General features: G+C 46.5%; 1 protein-coding gene across 1 annotated transcript; it reads right to left on the bottom strand.

The window, feature by feature from the left end:
- Window positions 1-1,071: 1,071 nt before the first annotated feature.
- LOC308535781 (uncharacterized protein) lies at window positions 1,072-24,266 on the bottom strand (the record flags this gene model as incomplete). Its single annotated transcript, XM_081114786.1, has 5 exons — window positions 1,072-4,540; window positions 5,499-5,622; window positions 11,924-12,034; window positions 20,357-20,467; window positions 22,695-24,266. 5 exons carry the CDS (start codon window positions 24,264-24,266, stop codon window positions 2,328-2,330), a joined length of 4,131 nt encoding a protein of 1,376 aa, XP_080970912.1. The 3' UTR covers window positions 1,072-2,327.
- Window positions 24,267-24,872: the final 606 nt, after the last annotated feature.

Below are 24,872 nucleotides of genomic sequence, written 5' to 3' on the forward strand. Positions count from 1 at the left end.
TCTCATGTGTGATGGTTTCACAGATTTATATGTACATCAAAGCTCACCAAATAGTACACATTAGAAGAGAACAGTTTGTCACATGCCAGTTCTCATATGCTGGACCAACAGCCTTGCCTCAGTGGCAGGAAATATTGGCAAGCAGTGTAGTCTATGCCATCAGAACCAACAGGAGTGCTGACTGGTTACAAAAGGCACAACCTGGAATTGGTTAGACTCAAAATACCGACTTCTGCGCATGGGCCACGAAGTTTCAATCGCACTGTACATGTGTGCCCACACGTGGTATTTTGTGGAAGAGCCACAGTCACGGGGCCACAGAGCCACATGCTCGCGAGCCCCAGTTTTTCGACCACTGGGTTAGAGGGTTATCCTTCCTTTGAGTTCTTGCCTGTTGAGCATCAACCTTAAGGTGAACACCTTAGAGGGGCCAGCACAATTCACAAAACCATTAGGTTACATTCTCTGCCAATGTATAGCCAAATGTTCTCGTAACTAAAAACACAGCACCATTTCCTGGAGAATCCATGCTACCGCTGGGACTGGCTTTATGTGTGCGTGTGTGTGGAGGGGGCAGCTTTATTTTTAATAAAATCAAAATGGAATACTACCCCAAAGACGCAAAAACAGAGACTCAAACAATACCAAAACTTCAGGGGTGTGAGTGTGCTGGCCAGAGGCAGGACTTTCCAAAGGTGAACTGGGTTGTGGGCCCAAAGCATCATGGGGTTTCTCCCGAATACAGAAGTAGGTGCAGTTGCAATGAGCCAGGTACCTGGGGGGTGGGGAAGAGCAGGCTGGAGAGACCTCTGGATGGAGATAGAAGAGCCCTGGCCAGCTTCTCTCAGGCAGACACAGAACCCACGTTCCTCCCAGGACCTTGCCTCTGCCAACTCCTGGGAAAAACCAAGCTTGTCCAAGCTGCCGTGGGAACATCCCAGGAAATGGCAAGACAGCACAAGGAGGGGTGGGCTGTGCAGGCAGAGGCCCCTTGTCAGGGTAGCGGTGGTGGATGGTTCTATTTTGTTTTTCATAATCCTCACAGGAGGATATGTTCCATTGATTTTTATTCAGAGTGGAAGAGTGGAGATGGGGTGGGGAGAGAGGGAGGGAGGGAGGGGAGAAAGGAGGAAGGGAGAGAGAATATCTTGGATGTAAGAGACACACATCAACTGGATTCCACCTGCTTGAGCCCCCAATAGTTCCCAGGTATTAAACCTGGAACCCAGGTACTTGCCCTTGACCAAGGATTTAATTCACCATCCTTCATGTGTGTAGGCTGACACTCTTACCATTAAGCCACACTGGCCAGGCCATGGTGGATGTTGACCCAATAAGGAAAAAAGAGGACCATTTTGTTTCCTTAGATTGATAAATATCTACAATTTTAGTGGCTAAACTTCAAAACACTTGCATCCCACAAGGGGAACCTGAGTCTCAGCAGCCTGCAGCACATCGCGCTGGGCAGATAGGGCATCAGCCTCTACAGAGACAGCTCCTCTCCCTCCATGAGCAGGTCAATGGCTGGAGCACCTCATTATAGTGGCCTGGTTTGGGTATGACTGAGTTTCAAGTTTTCTGGAAGGACATGCCAACTCCCAGGTCATGCCTGCCCTGGTAACTTATGTTCCATTTCCCACGAACCATGGCCCCAAAGAACAGAGTGGACACCAGCCTGAACTGGGACTAGAGCGGCCGCAGGTCCACACATATGGTCTGCTGTGGGCAAAGTACGGCCCGCGGGCCGGATCCGGCCCGTTTGAAATGAATAAAACTAAAAAAAAAAAAAAAAAAGACCGTACCCTTTTATGTAATGATGTTTACTTTGAATTTATATTAGTTCACACAAACACTCCATCCATACTTTTGTTCCGGCCCTCCGGTCCAGTATAAGAACCCATTGTGGCCCTCGAGTCAAAAAGTTTGCCCACCCCTGGCTAGCACCAACTCTCCCTGGCAACTGCCCTGGCTTATTCCTGCCCATACAAACCTGCCCAGCTGCCACTGCTGCCCCCAGCCTTGACACCTGAGGGGAATCTGAGCTCCTCAACCACATGAATTCTGAAACAGCCCAGTCTCTCTCAACCCCTGGCTGGAAGGTGCAGAGACCTCAAGGGGAATGTCAAGACCCAGATCTACACCTGGCCCCTTAGGTTTTAGAGTCCCAAGAGAACAAAGAATTTATAGGGCTTGGGGTCGGGGGGTGGGGGCACACTCGGACTACTGATTTGGCCGATTCTGGTTGGTTGAGTGAGGGCCGGGGGCTAGTGACACAAGGGCAGGGTACAGCTAGGGTCTGGTTACACAAAGACGGAGGGGGGCGGTGGTCAGCATACTTTTGGCCTTGGGTTTGTTTTCCTTGCATTCCCATTGGCTGAGATAAGGGCAGGCTGAGCAACTGATACATTCTGTGGCTTTTTCTTGGAAAAGGAGTTAGGGACACAGCTATCAGTCCCGTTCTGTCCTTTCAATGGCTTGCCGTCACTGTGAACTCTCAGGTGCCTACTAAGGTGGGATTTTTGGCTAAAAGACTTCCCACATTCAGTACACTCATATGGCTTCTCTCCAGTGTGAACTCTGAGGTGTGCAGTGAGGTTAGATCTTACACGAAATGACACCCCACATTCACTACACTTATAGGGCTTTTCTCCAGTGTGAACTCTGAGATGTCTAATGCGGTGAGCCCTTTGACGAAATGACACCCCACATACTGTACACTTATAGGGCTTTTCCCCAGTGTGAACTCTCCGGTGTTGTTTGAGGTTGGAGTTACCATTGAAGGACTTTCCACAATCAGAGCATTCATATTGCTTGTAGCCACTGTGAACTCTCAGGTGCTTTGTAAAGTTGGAGTTTTTGCTAAAAGACTTTCCACATTCCATACACTCATATGGCTTCTCTGCAGTGTGAACTTTCTGGAGTCTAATGAGTACAGGTCTACCTCTAAAGAACTTCCCACATTCACTACATTCATACTGCTTTACTCCAGTGTGAACTCTCTGGTGTTGTTTGAGATAAGACTTATCATTGAAGGACTTCCCACAATCACAGTACTCATATGGCTTGTCATCACTGTGAACTCTCTGGTGTTGTTTGAGATAAGACTTATAATTGAAGGACTTGCCACAATCACAGCACTCATATGGCTTGTCATCACTGTGAACTTTCAGGTGCTTAGTAAGGCGAGATTGTTGGCTAAAAGACTTCCCACATTCAGTACACTCATATGGCTTCCCTCCAGTGTGAACTCTGAGGTGTGCAGTGAGGTGAGACCTTCCACGAAATGACACCCCACATTCTCTACACTTATAGGGCTTTTCTCCAATGTGAACTCTGTGGTGTTGTTTGAGATAAGACTTATCATTGAAGGACTTCCCACAATCACAGCACTTATATGGCTTGTCATCACTGTGAACTCTCAGGTGCCTACTAAGGTGGGATTTTTGGCTAAAAGACTTCCCACATTCAGTACACTCATATGGCTTCTCTCCTGTGTGAACTCTGAGGTGGGCAGTGAGGTTAGATCTTACACGAAATGACACCCCACATTCTCTACACTTATAGGGCTTTTCTCCAGTGTGAACTCTGAGATGTCTAATGCGGTGAGCCCTTTGACGAAATGACACCCCACATACTGTACACTTATAGGGCTTTTCCCCAGTGTGAACTCTCCGGTGTTGTTTGAGGGTGGAGTTACCATTGAAGGACTTTCCACAATCAGAGCATTCATATTGCTTGTTGCCACTGTGAACTCTCAGGTGCTTTGTAAAGTTGGATTTTTGGCTAAAAGACTTCCCACATTTCACACACTCATATGGCTTCTCTGCAGTGTGAACTCTCTGGTGTCTAATGAGTGCAGGTCTTTCTCTGAAGAACTTCCCACATTCACTACATTCATACTGCTTTTCTCTAGTGTGAACTCTCTTATGTTGAATGACATTCAAGTTTTGTCTAAACACTTTCCTACATTTGTTACATTCATAAATCAGTTCTCCAGAACACACACCCTGATGTTGAACAACTTTCAGGTTGTGTCTGGCAGCGTTTTCACATTCACCCCACTGGTGGTGACTATTTCCATGAAGAAATTGCTGTGAAATCTCACCGCCACAGTGTAGCTCCTCAGTGTTGAGAGTGGCCTGGTGCCGGAGAAGCTCTGAGTTGTACTGCAAGTCTTCCCCAACCTCCCTGCTGGTGGAAGGCACCAACGATAAGAAATTGGACCTACTCACTGAGGAAGCCCTGCTCATAGCTTGTTTCCAGGGGTCGTCTCCACAGTCATTCCTCTGTTGCTGGTGAGGGTTTGCACTGAAACAGCAGTCTCCAACACATGCGTCACTACAGAAGGCTTTCTGCTCAAAGTCTGCTGCATGTGACCCACTCAGGTGCAAAATACCTTTTAACACAGAGAAACGCCGCTTACACAGAGGGATCTTCTGGCTGCTTGGAGCTGTCTTAGAAGCCCTGACCTGTGACTCTCCTTTTATAGATACACTCTGAGCAGAACAGGCCTCATCACCATCGATTTCATGCCAACAACCTGAAAAGTGAGACAGCGTAAAGAAATGAATGTTGAATGTGGTGACAGGGGGAAGTCCCATTACCAAAGTGTATTACACATCACATGTTGTTTCTATTCAATTGTCTGAAAATAAGAGATGTGTAGCAAGGATTGATAGGAGGTTCTTGAGACTTCCTGGGCTAATGATGATCACAAAAGAGGGAGGCCTCACTAGAAATAAGACACAAACATGGCAAGCACCACATGGATGAGGATATGGATTTCTAGCTAATACTTCTACTAACAGCATTCAGCACAGCTTGTCTGCTGGGGACAGGGAAAAGCTGTACAAGAATTGGTCAGTTCTTACTCCAAGTAAAATTCAATAAAGGCATAGCTGGTTTCGAGGACTAATTAACACGTATGTGCACCTCATAACACACATGCAAGTCAATGTTGCAGAATACGGCAGAGGCACCAATGCAGAGGAACAGGTGATGAAGAGGTGAGCAGTCAGCCCTGGGCCAGAGGAACACAGCTTGCTCTAGTATTCAGGGAAGAGAATATGACAAAAAATTGATTGAAGGTCTCACAAGAACAGCCTATGGTTCATGTAAGTAAAGACCATAACATGGCACAGGTCACCACAAAGAACCTTCACCTAGAGAAAGACAGCAGAAGTTGAAGCCATGCATGTGGACACTGTCAGCCTCCCATGAAGAGAAAGTGCAAGCTGGGACCCCTTAAGCTCACTGCAAGATTCCGGACTCTCTGTTTCCAGTGCTTTTTGAGGTAACAGGTTAGCGGGATGTTTGTGGAGTCCTTTGCTCAGGACTCTCCATCCAGCTCATCCCTGGCAGCCACAGCACATTTGACAACGCAGTGGGGAAATTTAGCAGAACCCATATTCTTGCTGTGGGAGAGAGAAAGCTCTGCCTGAGGAATAAAGGAAGAGAGGGCATCACCTCGGGAGCCTTGGAGAACATCAAGGACTTACCTACAGATGACACAAGTGCAAACACTTCCAGCATCACATCGTAGTACAGAAGTCTCTGAGCCTCATCAAGAAGCCCCCACTCCTCCTGAGAGAAGACAATGGCCACGTCCTCAAAGTTCATATCCTGTAATAATGGGGACAGAACAGCCCAAGATCAGATTCACTCCTATGACTATAAGTCTGTCATGCTCCCGACCCTCCACATCCATCTGCTCTGTCCACTCCTCACATCAGAGAAAATACCAGGCCTTCATCCCATGAAAGCCACTGTCTTCTTATATTCCTACTGACATTCTGTCTTCCACTATATTAAAGGCATTTGAGCAGATAAAAGATACCTGAGCTCTGGACCTTCCGTGCACGCTACACTGACTTTTATCAACAAAGTGTGTCAAAACCACAGGTTAAAGAGAGATGCTGGCCATAACGATAGTGTGAGTGATTGGACACTGGTCTTGTCAGGCGATACCCTCAGATTGTTTCTCAAAGACACCAAATACATGGCATCACACTTCGCCCTCTTGACCCCAATCGCAAGGTGCTGAGACCATAGCTTTGCACTGCCAGTTGCACAGAGTTCTTTGAACAACACTTCCCTCACACAGCTTCATTCGCAGAAACACAACTGCAAAGGTAATGCAAATTTGCTGTAGCGAGGACAAATTGTTTCCTAATCACTTTTTCCCCCCAAAATTATAGTCCAACATGTCCATAATGTCTTACCCCTTACCCTTCTCCCTGACCCATTCCAGTGGAGATTTTGAAGCCTGGGTAACACTGATGCATGCTATCTCATTCCTATTAACCAGGGTGTCATCCCCAACAACAAAAAGCAGGTGATCAGTTAAATGGCACCTAAGCTCTGTACCTTGAATGTAACACCAAAACACCCCTCCTTACAGGGAATTACCCTAAAATTCGCCTTATTGGATCATCCAGACACCACCAGAAATAGACTCTCCATCATTCACTCTTCTGTCAGTATCAGGGTGCTGTGGCCATCAGTTCACATTGCCTCTTCAAGTGCGTATCTCTCTTTTCCACACCTGGCTCACACCTGCACTCCCTCAGCCCCAGCCCCCATAGTCCTCTACTTGGCCTCTGAGTTATTACTCGGCATGTGTTGTCCAGAGAATGCTTGCCAACATCTCTCACTTAACTGCCACTCAAGTCCCAGCCCCGACAGCCCTCTGCATCATGCCCAGTGAGTCTCACAGAGGACCGCTCAAGCCTCTAAACTAACCCACAAGATTGAGACTGCATATTCCCAGCCAGGCCACACCAAGGGTCATAAAAACCTGGTGAGTGTTTAGAGGAGTTAATATGTACCAGCCCTAGTCATATCTTGTTTTGAGTACTTCTTTAGCCTCCAGTTAATCTCAGGTCCATTCATAATTTAAAGGCCTTGACCACTGCAAAATGATTACCTCTCCCCAAACTCTACGTGACAACTTCTCTCCCTCTGCTGTGTTGTGACACCCACCTCCTACAGAGGCCCCAGCAGGAAAGCCAGTCCTCAGCCTCACACTGTCCTTCTGAGCTACTACCACCATTACCAACCTCACCATGACGGACTGTATTAAAGTGATCTACAGCCCTGGCTCATATGTGTCAGTTGGCTGAGTAGAGACCCATGCACTGGTGAGGTCACATCCTGGGTTGTATACATTTAAAAAACATACCTGCTGGTTCTTGAATCAGCTCACTCTTCAACCAAAGCCTTTTCACATTCTGGAAATTATGCCCTGGAGGAGAGGTTGTCAACCTTTCGGACCTCATGGAGCACCAGTCGTCCACAGACAACTGCTTGGCAACCACTGCCCTGGATGACCTCACAATCACCCCACTGGTTGCCAGGAAGAAGGTTCACTTCACAAAGCCCTACTCGTGGCCTTAGGATTCTGGGCTTGGTGTCTGTTCAAAGTACCCAGGTCCAGGGGCTACAAGAGGGGCTGGACAGTGCCAGGACAACACTCTCGCTGAGGCCACAAGAGTGTGAGGCCCTGAAATAATATTCATGAGCCGGTACATCTAATTCATTCTGTATTTGCAGGAATATGTGGAAAGAAAATGGTCTTTTGAGAGCCTGTCAACCACCAGGATCTATGGGCTCAGGCTGCTCAATACCCTTGCCCAGCCCAGAGGGGAGGTCCCTCCAGATGCCTGTGTTATCTCGGGGCTCAGTCCTCAGAGCTCACTCTGCCAGCTCCCTTATCATTTACGGGACTTCCCCTACCTGCCCACAGCTGCTCTCCTCTGTCTTCCAGTCTGTCCTTCCTCTGAGCAATGTTAGGAAAAGTTAGAACCCTGCCTCAGACAATGTCCCTCTTCTTTTCACAACCATCTATGGCCCCAGCGTTCTGAGATTGAAAGTAAAACTCCTCCTGCCAAACCACATCTTGTCTCTTTGTTGCCTTAACACCCAAAACAGGCCCGGGATTCCGAATCCTCCAGGCTTAGCCGCACCACCGTGCCCTTACAAGGTGGCACTGCAGCCTGTGGCCCTTTCCCCATCACACCCTGTGTCATCCAGGAGCGACTCACTGTTCTGGATGCGGCTTCCTGGGCTGCAGTAACTGAGAGGTGCCAGTCCCCAAGGCTGGAGGGTTAAATGGGGTCAGGCTGAGAGAAAGCTTAAGCAGAGAGGAGTCTGGGAGGCACGGAGTTCCCAATCCTGGCCTGTTGGCGGTCAACAAGCCTCAGACACACCCTGCACAGCAAGGACGCTGCCTCCTAGGCCTCCTCCTACTCACGACCAGTGGGCTGAAGCCTGTGAGTCCTTAAAGAAACTGAAGAGGTCAAAATGCCCGCCAGGAGGAGAAAGGTGGAAGTCCTGCCCTAAACAGATTCACTGACACCAAAAGTGCTCTGTAGCTCCGCCCACGTCGGCGCATTCCTGCCTGGGTAATGTAGTTTTCCCAAATGCCAAGGGGGGACTAGCATCCCAGCCAATGACATTGGTGAATAAAGGTGATGTGGCTCAGCAAGTGGCCCTGGGGAAGGACAAGATGGGACTAGGCACCTGGTTAGCTGGAACAGAGGGGCAGATCTCCCAGAGAGGGTTGTGGGGAGGACTGGGAGAGATCCCCCAAGGAATATATGCGCAGGCGAAAATGGGAGACATCTGTAATACTATCAATGATAAAAAATACATTTTATTTTAAATAATATAGCCCAACTGCTATGGCTCAATGGTTGAGCACTGACCTATGATCCATGAGGTCACGGTTCTATTCTTGGTCAGCGAACATACATGGGTTGTAGGTTCAATTCTCAGTTTGGTGGGGGTGGGGATGGGAGTGGGGACCTGCAGGAGGCAGCAAATCAGTGATTCTCTCTCATCATTGATGTATTTATCTCTCCCTCTGCCCTCCTCTTTCTAAAATCAATAAAACTATATTTTTAAAAGTATATACACATATGCATAGTCCATGGACATAGACAATAATGTGGTGAGGGCCTAGAAATGGTGGAGGCAGGATAGAGGGAGGCAAAGGGGGATGAGGACGGTGTAAACTCGGACTATTTGTTATGGAGTCAACAATAACAACAATGGTTTGCCCACATGGCATGGCTCAGTGGTTGGGCGTGGACCCAAGAACCAAGGTATCTCTGGTTTAATTCCAGGACAGGGCACATGATCAGGTTGGGAGCCCCATCCCTGTAGGGGGCATGCATGAGGCAACGGGTCAATAATTCTCTCTCATCACTGATGTTTCTCCATCCCCCTCTCTCTCTAAAAAATCGAATAGTGTTAAGATTGATTTGAATCGCTGTAACAGGTTTGGCTCAGTGGATAGAGCGTCGGCCTGTGAACTGAAGGGACCTGGGTTCAATTCCCACAATCACTACCTCATACGGCTTTTATTTAGTATAAACTCTTCAATGATTATTGAGACTAGAGATTTGTCCGAATGACTTCCCACAGTCACTACACTCATACGGCTTTTCTCCAGTGTGAACTCTCTGGTGTACAGTGAGGACAGACCTATTACTGAAGAACTTCCCACAATCACTACAATCAGATGTCTTTTCTCCAGTGTGAACGCTTTGATGGTTATTTAGAGTAGAGATTTGCCTGAATGACTTCCCACAGTCACTACACTCATACGGCTTTTCTCCAGTGTGAACTCTCTGGTGTACAGTGAGGACAGACTTATTACTGAAGAACTTCCCACAATCACTACACTCATATGGCTTTTCTCCGATGTGAACTCTCTGATGGTTTTTCAGAGCAGAGGTTTGCCTGAATGACCTCCCACATTTGCTACACTCATAAAGTTTTTCTCCAGTGTGAACTCTCCTATGTCTATTGAGGTTAAAGATACATCTGAAAACTTTCCCACATATATTGCATTCATATTTCACTTCTCCAGAGCAGAAACCCAAATGTTGAACAAGGATCTGGCTGTGGCTGGCAGCTTTTTCACATTTATTCCTTTGGTGATGCCTGTTTCTATTGAGGAATTCCTGTGAAATCTCACTGCCACTGTGTGGATCCTCAGTGTTGAGAGTGGCCTGGTTCAGGAGAAGCTCTGACATGGCTGGGAAGTCTTCCCCAACCTCCCTACTGGTTGAAGGCAGCCCTGGTAAGTAGAAGCTGCACCAATTCACAAATGAGGCCCAGTCCACAGCTTGTTTCCAGGCCTTCTCTCCACTGGCTTCCCTCTGTTGCTGGTGAGGGTTTGCACTGAAACACAAGCCTCTCACACATGCATCACTGATAAAGGCTTTCTGCTCAAAGTCTGCTGCTTGTGACTCAGTCGGATGCAGAATATCTTTTAACAATGAGAAACACCTCCCACAGACATGGCTCTTTAGGGTTGCTGAGGCTGTCTTAGAAGCACTGACCTGTGACTCTCCTATGGATACATTCTGCTCAGAACAGGCCTCCGCATCATCCGTTTTATGCCAACAACCTGGAAACAGAAAAATAGTGCCGAAATGAATGTCGACGGTGGTGACAGGGAGAAGTGCCTTTACAAAAGTGTGCTGCACTTAACACGTTGGTTCCATGCATTTGTCTGACAGTAACATCTGTAGGAAGAATATATAAGATGCTCCCGTGAAGGTCTGTGCTACTGAATAATATAAAACGGGGAAGATCCCAAAGAAAATATAAACAAACATGGCAAGCACCCCATGGAATAGAAGCTGGATCGTCTGCTCATTCTTCTGCTAACAGTGTTCAGCTGGGCTTGTCTGCTGCTGACATGGGCAAGCTATGCAGAAGGTTGCTTACATCTTATTCCAAGTAAAATTCAAGAAATGGGGTGGTTGTGTTGAGGACTACATAAGCACGTGTGTGCACATGTGCAGGTTAACATTTGAGAATACTGCAGATAGAGCCTTACAAGTACACAGGGGATGCAAAAAGGCCACAGAGGTAAAGGTAGCTAAAATACAGGAAGTCACAGATCAAAAGAGAAGTCACCAAAGTGTCAAGCATGGGAATTAAAAGGTAGAAATGAGCTGCTGCCAGTGGCACTTGAACCTAAACTCTGTTGGACATGAGTAGGTTCCTGGGATTCTCTAAACACAACCCTTAGGACAAAGCTCTCCCAAGTACAGCTCAACTGGGCTCGACTACCTCTTAGATCACCGGTTCTCAACCTGTGGGTTGCGACCCCTTTGGTGGTCGAATGACCCTTTCCCAGGGGTCACCTAAGACCATCCTGCATATCAGATATTTACATTACGATTCATAACAGTAGCAACATTACACTTATGAAGTAGCAACGAAAATAATTTTATGGTTGGGTCACAACATGAGGAACTGTATTTAAAGGGCCCGAGGTGAGAACCACTGTCTTAGATCATCCAGCGAGTTCACCCTGTGGAAAAAAAAGACTAGGGTTCTGTTTGCACCTTCAACTGTACAAGCACATAAAACACAAATATTCTGACTTTTACTGAAAGACAACAGAGGTGAGCAGCCAGCACCCGCTCTTACCAACACAGCATGTAATAGTGTCCAGTGAACAGAATATTACAAACAATGGAAGGAATGTCTTACAAGAACTGCCCGTGGTTCATGTAAGTAAAGACCATAACCTGGCATAGTCACAGCCTCTAGCTGAGGAAGGGGTCAGAAGTGGAAGCCACGCATGTGGACATAGTCCCCCTCACAGGAAAAGGAAGTTCGAGGTGGAACCCATTAAGCTTTCTGCAACAATCCTGATTCCCGGACACTTCCTGCAGTATTTGAGGCAATGCTTTCGAGGGTTATTTATGAAGTCTTTTGCTCAGGGATCTCTACACACCACAAGTCAGCACTGGAAGCCACAGCACATTTACAGGACAGCTGGGGAAACTAGCCCATGGTCCGGCTGTGGGAGAGAGAAAGCTACATTTGGAAAAGAAAGGAAGAGAGGACATCACTTCAGGACTAGGAGAGATGTGAAGGGCTTACCTACAGATGATACCAGTGCAAACACTTCCAGCATCACATCGCAGTACAGAAGTCTCTGCGCCTCATCAAGGAGCCTCCACTCCTTCTGAGAGAAGGCAATGGCCACGCCCTCGAAGTTCATATCCTGTCATAATGGAGACAGTTCAGTCCATGATCAGCTTCTCTCCTAGGCTTTAATTTCATCATACTTCAAGGTGCCCAGGTCCAAGGTCCCCCAGAAGAGGGGCTGGACAGCCCCAGGACCCCACTGTCTCAGGGGCCACCATAGTGTGAGGCCCTGACACACCCACAGCCCAGCCCCTCAGCGGCTCTCACCTGCAGGAACCGGTGGGCACTAAAGGGCTGCTGAGGGCCTGGCACCCACCCCAGGACCCAGGGGCTCAGGCCCGAGGTCCAGCGCCGCGGAGCTGCCCTCCCTCAGGGCGGGTCCTCAGGGCGCCTCCTGCTGGTCGCTGTGTGCACAGCCCCTCCTCCGCCCTCACTGCCGCCCTCTCCCCGGAGGCGGCGCCTCCTCTGGGCGTTTGGGGAACGTTCACACCCGCATCTCAGCCTCATCCCTCTGCCGCTCACAGCCGCCCGCAGCCCCGGCGCCTGAGCAGGAAAGTGAACCTCCTCCCGGACCCGCCTCCCGTCCTCTGTGCCGCCTTTAGACACAAACCAGGCCTGGGTGTCCCCCCTCCCGGCTCAGTCCCCCCACGGCCTCCCCCGGCGGCCCCGCAGCCCGTCGCCCTCCTCCCCCTCCCACCCCGGGCCCCCCACGAGGACTCACTGTGTGGACGCCGCGCCCTGGGCTGCGGGACCCGAGCGGCGCCGGGAACAGACGTTGGAAGGTTAAACGGATGAGACTGAGTGGAACTCTGTCCGCGGGGAGGCACGGGAACCCCAATCCCGCCGGTTTGGGGTCCACAAGCCTCAGACACGCCCTGCCCAGCGGGGCCGCTGCCTCCAGCACCTCCTGCTACTCGCCACCGAGCGCTGAAGCCTGTGAGTCTGTGCACCCACAGAAGAGGCCAAAATGACCGCCAGGAGGAGGACGCAGGAAGTCCCCCCTAACCGGATGTGAGGGCACCAAAATGCTCCTACAGGTCTGATTCTGGCGCAGTGCTTTCTGGGTAATGTAGTTTTTGCAATGACCCAGGGGCCATCTCAACCCAGCCAATGACCCTGGTGAGGATAGGTGTTCAGGCCCCACAAGTGGTGCTGGAGGACAGGATGGGACTGGAGGTCTGCTTAACGGGTTCATACTGACAGATCTCTGAGGGGAGGGGAAGGGCAGGTATGGAATAAATCCATCAAAGAATATGTATACAGGGGAAATGGGAGACATCTGTAATACTACCAATAATAAAAATTATATAATTTTTTAAAAAGTTTTATATACTATAGCCCAATTGGTGTTGCTCAGTGGTTGATCATCGAGGTATGAACCAGAATGCCATGGTTCTATTCATGGTCAGGTCACATAAATGGATTGCAGGCTCATTTCCCAGGGAGAATGGAGGTACAGGATGCAGCCTACCAGTGATTCTCTCACATCATTGATCTTATCTTTCTCTTCCTCTCCCTTCTTCCCTGAAATCACTTAAAATATTTTTTGAATGTATGATTTAAATCAATTGTACGTAAATCAAATTTTAAGAAAGGTTTAAAACTTGGAGATCCCAGTAATTTTACTGTTTTATTAGGAAAGTCCTGTAGCATATTGGCTCCTACGGTATCAGTGTGTTGGAAATAAAATACAATGATGTGCTACTGAACTGTCTTATCATGTCCATGACCAGTGCTATCATTTTGGCATTTTAAAACTGACCATGATGAGAGTATTTACACCAGGACATAGACAAATACTATAAACCTCCACATCACTTAATATTTTAATAAATGCTTAGACTTAAATAAGAGTGGCTCTGAACGTTAACAATGCAGATTAAATGTATAAGTATATGGTATAAGTTCACTTCAGTTGTACATAGCATTAAAACGGAGTAAAACAGTTTTCCTTCCTGGATTCAAAACCGATGATTCCATATGGCAAAGCGTCACTTGAGTCACTGAGGAATTAGGGAAATTTAAGCATATGTCTTACATCCTCACAGTCCTCTTTCAGTTAAAATAAATTTATTTAAACAATTTGAAAAGGATTATCAGCAGACATTTTAACAAAGCAGATAAGGACAGTGCAAAGAAATTTATAAAAAAAATGTTCACCTTAAAAATTCTTAGGTAGATGGAATTAAAACAAAAGTGAGTTAACAATATATGCAGTTCCCGGGGTTACTGTTTGAAAAGGTTAACCATTGTATGTCCTTGCAGGGTAGCAGAAAAACTGGAATTTTTATATACTGTGGGTTAGAGGGAAGGCAAAGGGAATGACCATATTGGCTCACAGTTCCGACCTTCAATGTAAAACATTAATCTACACAGCATTTTGATAAGTAAAACTTATGTCTATATAGAGAACTGAATGCAAATATTCCCAGAATATTTATTTATAATACCCTAAACGAGGAAATAACAGAAAACAGACAGATCAATAGACACAGTGATGATTTACAGAACATAGTACTATTCAGAATTAAATAAACTTTTCACATAAGCATTTGTGTTGAATCTCAAAATAACAGTATAGCATAGAGGAAACCAGAATTTGTTAATGAGTACACATCAAATAGTGCCTATAAAATTATGAACAATTCTATTGTAAAAAAAAAAAAAAAAAAAAAGGAAAATCCATGACTGCATGGAGGGCCAAGAAATGCAGACAGAGAGATTATAACAGGGTATCAGGAAAATATAGGATGAGGCAAAAAGTAGTTTAGAGTTGTTGCTATGGAAAATAATACATTAATTAATAATAATAATACATGTATAAACTCTGCCTCATCAAGTATCCTAAGCTGGTTGGGTGTCATTCCATTCACTGAAAGGTCTCTGGTTTGATTCCAGGTCAGTGCACATCCCCAAATGGATCCCCAGTAGGGGGCGTGAAGGAGGCTGCAGATCTATGTTTATCTCTCTATTCCCCTTGCTTCACTTTCCCTCCCCCAAAAAAGAATAAAAGTATTTTCTAAAATAGTATTAAAAGAATAATCTCTGTTTTCTGAACTTAAACTGTAAGCCCATTAGTGCCCCACCCTGGGTATGAGTTACAAGAGGGTTTATCTCACATGTGATGGTTTCACAGCTTTATCTCTATGTCAGGGCTCACCAAATAGCACACATGAGAAAGGTGTACTTTGTTGCATTTCAGTTCTAATTTCTGAGGGGGAACACCCTTGCCTCAGTGGCAGCAAATGTTGTCAATTAGTGAAGACTATTGCCATTGGAATCAACAGGAATGCTCACTCGTTAAAAAAAAGATACATCCTGGGACTGATTACAGCATTGTGCTTCCTCTAGATTTGAGGTCTAGCCTGTTGACCAATAACCTTGAGCTGAAAACCCTAGAGAGACCAAGGGAATCCACAAAACCATTAGATTATTTTCTCTTCCAGTGACTTCAGCTACAGGACATAGCAATGGAGGTCCTCAGAATGTCCTCAAATATCATACAAGCCAAAGGCCTTGGAGTAATTTTGGATTTATGTCCAGAAGAGGCACTTTTCATCTAGTTTAACTGCAGTGTCTTCTGTGACTATGCAAACAGTGTTTATATCCCAACTAGAGACCAACTGTAGGAAGATTCCTGCAAGAATAAGGCTTCTTGTGGCTGAAATGAAGCAGAGAAGGAGCAAAACCCACTGAAGCGGGTTTTCCCTCCTGCTCCCAGCTGCTGCGAATGGGTTTGCCCACCCACTCCCAGCCTCTCAGACTGGGTTTCCCCTCCCGCCTCCAGCCACTGAGGCTGGATTTTCTCTCCTGCTCCCAGCCGCTGAGGCTGGGTTTCCCATCCCGCTCCCAGCTGCTCAGGCTGGTGTTGCCCTCCTGCCTCCTGCCTCCAGCCTCCGCAGCCCTCTACTTTGCTCCCTGCTGTAGCACTTTGCTTCCATGTTGTCTTCAGTCTTTGCTTCCAGCAGGTATATGCAAATTAACGGCGATCTTGGTTGGAGTAATTTGCATATAGCCACTCTGATTGGCTGGTGGGTGTGGCTTTAGGCCAGCTGTGGGCAAACTACGGCCCGCGGGCCACATCCGGCCCGTTTGAAATGAATAAAACTATTGAAAAAAAAGACCGTACCCTTTTATGCAATGATGTTTACTCTGAATTTATATTAGTTCACACAAACACTCCATCCATGCTTTTGTTCCGGCCCTCTGGTCCAGTTTAAGAACCCATTGTGGCCCTCGAGTCAAAAAGTTTGCCCACCCCTGCATTAGGCATACCAAAGGTAGGGCAATTTTCATGTTTGTCTTTTATTAGTGTAGATACTAATTCCACCTCAGAGTCTTACAACAAATGACACCAGCCTATGAAATCTCATACATCATGACACATGGCCTCTTTACAGCACGTGGACAGCAGTTCCCCTAAAAATTGCTGACACTTAAGTAATAAATACTGTGAACAGAGGATATAATTCATATTGTTAACAGAGCACAATAAACACTACATATTCAGGGTGATCAATGACCTCTATAATAAAAGAGGCATCAGACAGCAAATCAGAACCACAAAGTCATACACACTTTCTCTTAAGGCCTTGTTCACCAATGCAAAATCGGCCAATATTGAACAAAGAGTGATTTTCTGCCATCAAGCGGTGCCTTCCAAAGCACAGAGTTTGGGACCCACCACATCTATTCACCTGTCCATACTAACAGATCACTACTTTCCTTTCAATCATCCCAGGAAGTGAATACAACCAACAAAATTAAAGGTACCAAAGAAAAAACACCTTTACCTAAAGATCATAAACCAGAGCAAAGGACAGCAAGAGGATTTCAGAACGGTGATTTAGAACCTGAAACAATTCCCCGCAGCATAAAGTGAGAACCACAATGTCCCCGAAGAGGTAGCACTTCTTAGCTGAGACAGAGGGTTTTTGACAAAACCTGGGTCAGATCAATTTTCTAGTCAGAAAGAAATGAAGATCCAGCCAGAAGCTTGGAATATTCATGATATTGTCAAGCACAACCCCAGAGTAAGCAGAGGCTGTGAGTGATGCACAATCTAAAGGTGAGCCAGGTGGTAGGGGTGAAACAGGTTCCAGACAAATACTCGCAGTGACATCAATCAGGTAGTAGGACTGAGTGGGTTAGCAGGTGCAATGCAGTTTCTGAAAACGTCAACTCTACCTTAAACTTATAAGGAATCTAGTGGAGTGTATGTTCTGATAAAAGGCATTCCTATTCAGGTAAATAGGTGTAAAGTTCCTCCATTGGTATTGTTATTCTGAGTGAGAAAGATAAAATATTCCCTGCACATTTAATGCTTTTCTCCAGTGTGTACTCTCAAGTGTTGAACGAGAAGAGATTTGTAGTGAAAAGTTTTCCCACATTCAATACACTCATGAGGTGCTTTTCCAGTGTGAACTCTCCGATGTTTATTGAGATGAGAGATTTGCCTGAAGGACTTCCCACAGTCACTACACCCATATGGCTTTTCGCCAGTGTGAACTCTCCAATGATTATTGAGAGTAGAGATTTGCGTGAATGACTTCCCACAGTCACTACACTCATATGGCTTTTCGCCAGTGTGAACTCTCTGGTGCACTGTGAGATCAGACTTTTCCCTGAAGGACTTCCCACATTCACTACATTCATATGGCTTTTCCCTAGTGTGAACTCTCCAATGTTTATTGAGATGAGAGATGTGCCTGAATGACTTCCCACAGTGACTACACTCATACGGCTTTTCTCCAGTGTGAACTCTCTGATGTTTATAGAGATTAGAGATATGCGTGAAGGACTTTCCACAGTCACTACACTCATACGGCTTTTCTCCAGTGTGAACTCTCCGGTGTTTACTGAGATTACAGATTTGCCTGAAGGACTTCCCACAGTCACTACACTCATATGGCTTTTCTCCAGTGTGAACTCTCCGATGATTATTGAGAGTAGAGATTTGACTGAATGACTTCCCACATTCACTACACTCATAAGGTTTTTCTCCAGTGTGAACTCTGTGGTGTTGACTCAGCTGAGAGCTTTCACTGAAGCATTTTCCACAATCGCTACATTGATGGGGCTTTTCTTCAGTGTGCACTCTCTTGTGTATAAAAAGGTTGTAACTGTGCCTAAATGATTTTCCACATTCACTACATTCGTAGGGTTTTTCTCCAGTGTGAACTCTGTGGTGTTCAGTGAAGGAAGACCTTTGATGGAAGGACTTCCCTTGGTCAGTACACTGATAGGACTTTTCTCCAGTGTGAACTCTCCTATGTCTATTGAGGTTAAAGATACATCTGAAAACTTTCCCACATATATTGCACTCATATTTCACTTCTCCAGAGCAGAAACCCAAATGTTGAACAAGGATCTGGCTGTGGCTGGCAGCTTTTTCACATTTATTCCTTTGGTGATGCCTGTTTCTATTGAGGAATTCCTGTGAAATCTCACTGCCACTGTGTGGATCCTCAGTGTTGAGAGTGGCCTGGTTCAGGAGAAGCTCTGACATGGCTGGGAAGTCTTCCCCAACCTCCCTACTGGTTGAAGGCAGCCCTGGTAAGTAGAAGCTGCACCAATTCACAAATGAGGCCCAGTCCACAGCTTGTTTCCAGGCCTTCTCTCCACTGGCTTTGCTCTGTTGCTGGTGAGGGTTTGCACTGAAACAGAAGTCTCTCACACATGCATCACTGAAGAAGGCTTTCTGCTCAAAGTCTGCTGCTTGTGACTCAGTCGGATGCAGAATATCTTTGAACACAGAGAAACATCTCCAACAGACATGGGTCTTCTGGGTTGCTGATGCTGTCTTAGAAGCCCTGACCTGTGACTCCCCTTGTACAGATACATTCTGCTCAGAACAGGCCTCCGCATCATCCGTTTTATGCCAACAACCTGGAAACAGAAAAATAATGCCGAAATAAATGTCGATGTTGGTGACAGGGAGAAGTGCCTTTACAAAAGCAGATTGCACTTAACACGTTGATTCCATGCATTTGTCTGACAGTAACATCTGTAGGAAGAATATATGAGATGCTCCTGTGAAGTTCTATGCTACTGAAGATCACAAAACGTGGACGATCCCATAGAAAATATAAACAAACATGGCAAGCACCCCATGGAATAGAAGCTGGATCGTCTGCTCATTCCTCTGCTAACAGTGTTCAGCTGGGCTTGTCTGATGGTGACATGGGTAAGCTATGCAGAAGGTTGCTTACATCTTAGTCCAAGCAAAATTCAAGAAATGGGGTGGTTGTGTTGAGGACTACATAAGCACGTGTGTGCACCTCATAACACATGTGCACGTTAACATTTGAGAATATTGTACAGAGGCCTACAGGTGGACAGGGGATGCAAAAAGACCACAGAGGTAAAGGTAGCTAAAATCCAGGAAGACACAGATCAAAAGAGAAGTCACCAAAGTGTCAAGCATGGGAATGAAAAGGTAGAAATGAGCTGCTGCCAGTGGCACTTGAACCTAAACTCTGTTGGACATGAGTAGGTTCCTGGGATTCTCTAAACACACCCTTAGGACAAAGCTCTCCTAAGTACACCTCAACCGGGCTCGACCACCTCTTAGATCACCGGTTCTCAACCTGTGGGTCGCGATCCCTTTGTTGGTCAAATGACCCTTTCCCACAGGTCACCTAAGACCATCCTGCATATCAGATATTTACATTACAATTCATAACAGTAGCAACATTACTGTTATGAAATAGCAACGAAAATAATTTTATGGTTGGGTCACAACATGAGGAACTGTATTTAAAGAGCCAGAAGGTGAGAACCATTGTATTAGATCATCCTGCGAGTTCACCCTGTGAAAAAAAAAAGACTAGGGTTCTCTTTGCACCTTTGACTCTACAAGCACATAAAACACAAATATTCTGACTTTTACTGAAAGGTGAGCAGCCAGCACTGGCTCTGATCAACACAGCATGTAATAGCATCCATGGAACAGAATATTAAAAACAATGGAAGGAATGTCTTACAAGAACCGCCCGTGGTTCATATAGGTAAAGACCATAACCTGGCACAGTCACAAACAGCCTCTAGCTGAGGAAGGGTTCAGAAATGACAGCCATGCCTGTGGACACAGTCCCCCTCACAGGAAAAGAAAGTTCGAGGTGGGACCCATTAAAGATTCTGCAACAATCCTGATTCCCGGACACTTCCTGCACTATTTGAGGCGATGGGTTTGAGCGTTATTCATGGAGTCCTTTGCTCAGGGATCTCCACACACCACAAGTCAGCACTGGAAGCCACAGCACATTTACAGGACAGCTGGGGAAACTAGCCCATGGTCCGGCTGTGGGAGAGAGAAAGCTACATTTGGAAAACAAAGGAAGAGAGGACATCACTTCAGGACTAGGAGAGACGTGAAGGGCTTACCTACAGATGATACCAGTGCAAACACTTCCAGCATCACATCGCAGTACAGAAGTCTCTGAGCCTCGTCAAGGAGGCCCCACTCCTCCTGAGAGAAGGCAATGGCCACGTCCTCAAAATTCATATCCTGCCATAATGGGGACAGTACAGCCCATGATCAGCTGAACTCCAAGGATTTTACGTTCATCATGCTCCCCACACTTCACATATATCTGCTACCTCAACTCCTGATATCAGAAAAGATACCAGGCATGGGTCCCATCAAAGTCACTCTCTCCTTATATTCCTACTGACACTGTGTTTTCCCATAACAAAAAGGGCATATGTCCATATAGATGATACCTCTGCTCTGGGAATCATATGTAGACCACATTGTCCCTTGTCAACACAGTGGGTGACATGAACATAGGGTAGAGAGAGATGTTGTCCATAAGGAGACTGTGAGTGATTTGACATTGTTCCTGTTAGGCAATAGCCTTGTCGCACACCCCCCCCCCCCATTCTAATTTCAAACCCAGCAAATTATGGCATCAGACTTCAACCTTTTGAACCCATTCCCAGGGTGCTGAGGCCATCACTTTGCACTACCTGCTGCACATAACTCTTTGAACCACACCTCTCACACAGCTTCATTCCCAGAGGCACAATGTGAAATGTAACACAAATTTGCCATGATGAGCACAGTTTATTTCCTAATTATCTTATTTTCCAAAGGTCGAATTCACCACCTCTGTAATGTATTTCTCTCTCACCCTTCTCCAAGCTAGTGGATATTTTCAAGCCCAGATGACACTTATGTATGCTATCTCGTTCCTATTGACCACTGTAACAACCATCAACAACAAAAGGCAGGTTTGCACATAAATTTCTCCTAAAATCTGGACCAGGAATATACCACAGGAACACACCCTCTTTTCAGGCCCTCGCCCAGGCCTGCAACACCTCACATTGGGGACCCTCACCCCGATGGGGGTGTGGCTGGCCTCCATACTGCCCCAGTTCCTCGCCCAGGCTGGCACTACACCCAGTGGGGACCCCCACCCAGATGGGGGCATGGCCGGACAGCAAACTGCCCCAGGCGGCTACCCAGGCCAGCCGCACCCCCCCAAGGGGACCCCCACCCTGATCAGGGACCCCCTTCAGGGCAGACCAGCCGGACTCCACTTATGCACTAGGCCTCTACTATACTAATAAAAAGGTAATATGCTAATTAGACTGGGAGAAATTCTGGATGTCCTTTGGGACAAAACCATGGTGCGGGGCTGAGGTAGAGGTGTTTAGGGGTGATCAGCCAGGAGGGGAGGGCATTTGGGGGTGATCAGGCTGGCAAGGGGGCCAGTTTGGAGTAATCAGGCCAAAAAGGGGGGTGGTTGGGGGAAAGCAGGCTGGCAGGCAGAGTGGTTAGGAGCAATCAGGCAGGCAGGCATGTGAGTGGTTAGGAGCCAGTGGTCCTGGATTGCGAGAGGGATGTCCGACTGCCCGTTTAGGCCAGATACCTGCCAAAACCGGCAGTCAAAGATCCCCCAAGGGGTCCCAGATTGGAGAGGGTACGGGCCAGGCTGAGGGACACACACACCCATGCACAAAATTCATGCACTTGGCCACTAGTATGTATGTGTGTATGTGTGTGTATATATATATATATATATATATATATATAGAGAGAGAGAGAGAGAGAGAGAGAGATCTATTTTTTTGTTCCATTAATTTTATACATTCTTTGATTAATTCTTGTAAAATATATATATAGTAGATCCTCGGATTACATTGGAGATCTGTTCCTATGGTGCGACATAACGCAATTTTTGCCGTAAGTCAGAACCCAGATACATAAGCACCTACTACGTCACTCACATGGTGCACATACACAGCAGTAATGAAGTGAAACAGTAAAAATAATAATAATAATAATTAAAAGAAAGATAACAATTCCTGACCTTTCCTTGTGGTAAATAAATAATAAAAAACATAAAGTACATATGTACATACAAGGGTAACTACTGTATTATCCTTACCTTTATTACTGTTGTTGGCTTGCACACTGGACATTGCAAAGGGGGCAAAGACAGGCTCATACTAGGCTGCTGGGGGGAGGAGGTTTGAGAGGCAGAACCTGCAGAAGGTGCTGGAGATACTGGATCAGGTGAGTCTGGAGAGGCAGAACCTGCAGAAGGTGCTGGAGATACTGGGCCAGGTGAGTCTGTAGAGGCAGAACCTGCAGAAGGTGCTGGAGATACTGGATCAGGTGAGTCTGGAGAGGCAGAACCTGCAGAAGGTGCTGGAGATACTGGGTCAGGTGAGTCTGGAGAGGCATATGAGGTAGAGGGTACGGGATCTGTTGAAGGCCTCTCTACCTTCTTAAAATAATGTTCAAGGCTAGTCTGGAAGGATGCCTTCTTCTTGTCCTCCCAAATCTCCTCGTAACACCGCAGGCTATCCATGACCCCTCTGGCAACCTTAGTGTACCTGTCACTGTTGGGGTCCTGAGCCTCAAACCTTGCCAAGGCATTCTCTATCATGGCAAAGGCCCCTGCTAATTCCTTGCTTGTTAATCTCTTGGGCTCTGGGGTTAGTGTGTCTTCCTCTTCAATTAACTGCTGTTTCAGTTGAATGAGGTCCTTGGTAGATAGCTCCTCTCCATGAGATGCCAGCAGCTCTGTGACATCCTCAGCCTCCACCTCCAAATCAAGCTGCTTACTCAGCTCAACAACATTCTGGATGACAACCTCAACTGAATCCTCAAAGCCATGGAAATCATTCACAAACTGGGGACACAATTTTTTCCAAACACCATTCAAGTTCGTCTGCTTAACTTCATCCCAAGAATCAGAAATGTTCCTTACAGCAGCAAGAACATTGTAAGATTTCCAAAAGTCATTGAGAGTCAACTCTTTATCCTCAGTTGCCCTAAAAGCCATAGCAAATGTCCTTCGGAGGTAGTAGGCCTTGAAAGAAGCAATGACACCTTGGTCCATAGGCTGTAAAAGGGAGGTGGTGTTAGGTGGAAGGTAAACCACCTTGACACTTGGATGAAAGTCATTCAGATCGGCAGGGTGACCAGCGGCCTTGTCCAGCACTAGCAACACCTTAAAGGGCAGCCCCTTGGAAGCACAGTAGTCCTTCACTTCTGGCACAAAATGGTTGGTGAACCAGTCCTCAAATACGCTAAGTGTCACCCAGGCCTTCTTGTTAGATTTCCAGATGACAGGTACTTGACCCTTCCATATGCCCTTGGGTGCCCTTGGATTCTCGGCCAGACACACCAAGGGCTTCAGCTTGAAGTCACCAGCAGCATTCGCCCCAAGTAGCAGAGTCAGTCTCTCCTTGCTGGCTTGGTGGCCTGGTGCTGTCTTCTCCTCCTTGGCAATGTGCGCACGTGTAGGCAGAGGCTTCCAGAACAAGCCTGTCTCATCCACACTGAACACTTGTTTATCACAGTAACCCCCCTCCCTAATGACCTCAGCCAACGCACTAGGAAAAGCACCTGCTGCTTTCGCATCACCACTAGCAGCTTCCCCTGGCACCTTCAGATTATGCAAATTAGCACGAGCCTTAAAACACATAACCCAACCTTCACTAGCCACAAACTCTCCACTTTCACTCCCTTCCCCCTTTTCTTTTTTCAAGGCCTCAAACAACCTTTTAGCCTGCTCCTGAATCACCATCAGCCTCACTGGGATACGCTGTTGATGCTGGTCATGCAGCCAAAGCACTAATAATCTTTCCATCTCAATCATGAGATCGCTGCGCTGCTCTGTAATCACAGTTGATTTCATAGGAGCAGATCCTTTCACATGGTCAAGTGCACGCTTTTTATCGCGGATGATCCTTGAGACAGTCGTAGGACTGAGGCCAAGCAACCGGCCGATGTTTCTCGGTGTTTCGCCCTTTTCCGAGCGTCTTATTACATCTACTTTCACTTCCATTGTGGTTTTCCTTCTTTTCGTAGCACTGCCATCAGAAGAATCTGCCTTTCGCTTAGGAGCCATAAGGAAGGGCAAAAAGTGTTCAAAATAACAGAAAAGAGAGCAAATGAAGCACAATCCAAAATGGCTTATAAATGGCGACTGAAGGACAGCATCTTCCTCCTATAGCGCCGCATGAGGACATTCATCCGCTCCGCTAGCCAACTAGTTCCCTAGCGAACTTCCAGCAAACGCCTTACATCGAAATGACGGAACTTTTTTTATATCAATAAATTGCAGATGGCGACGTAACCACGAAACAACACATGTCCAGTCCGAAGTAACCCGAGGACTGTCTGTATAGAGAGAGAGAGAGAGAGAGATCTATTTTTTTGTTCCATTAATTTTATACATTCTTTGAGTAACTTGTAATTGATGTGACCAGCGTTGGAATTTGCAACCTTCCATTATTGAAATTATTCGCTGACCCACTTAGCTGTTTGGCCTCGGTCAGACATATGTGACATTTTAAGTAAAATTACCCAATAATGTACCTGAGAATAGATAGAAAGAAAAACCATCTTGATGATAGATGTGGTGGAAGGCTAGAATAGGATTCATGGGATT

The sequence above is a fragment of the Myotis nattereri genome, assembly GCF_964212035.1.
Source record: "Myotis nattereri genome assembly, chromosome: 21".
NCBI classification, from domain to species: domain Eukaryota; kingdom Metazoa; phylum Chordata; class Mammalia; order Chiroptera; family Vespertilionidae; genus Myotis; species Myotis nattereri.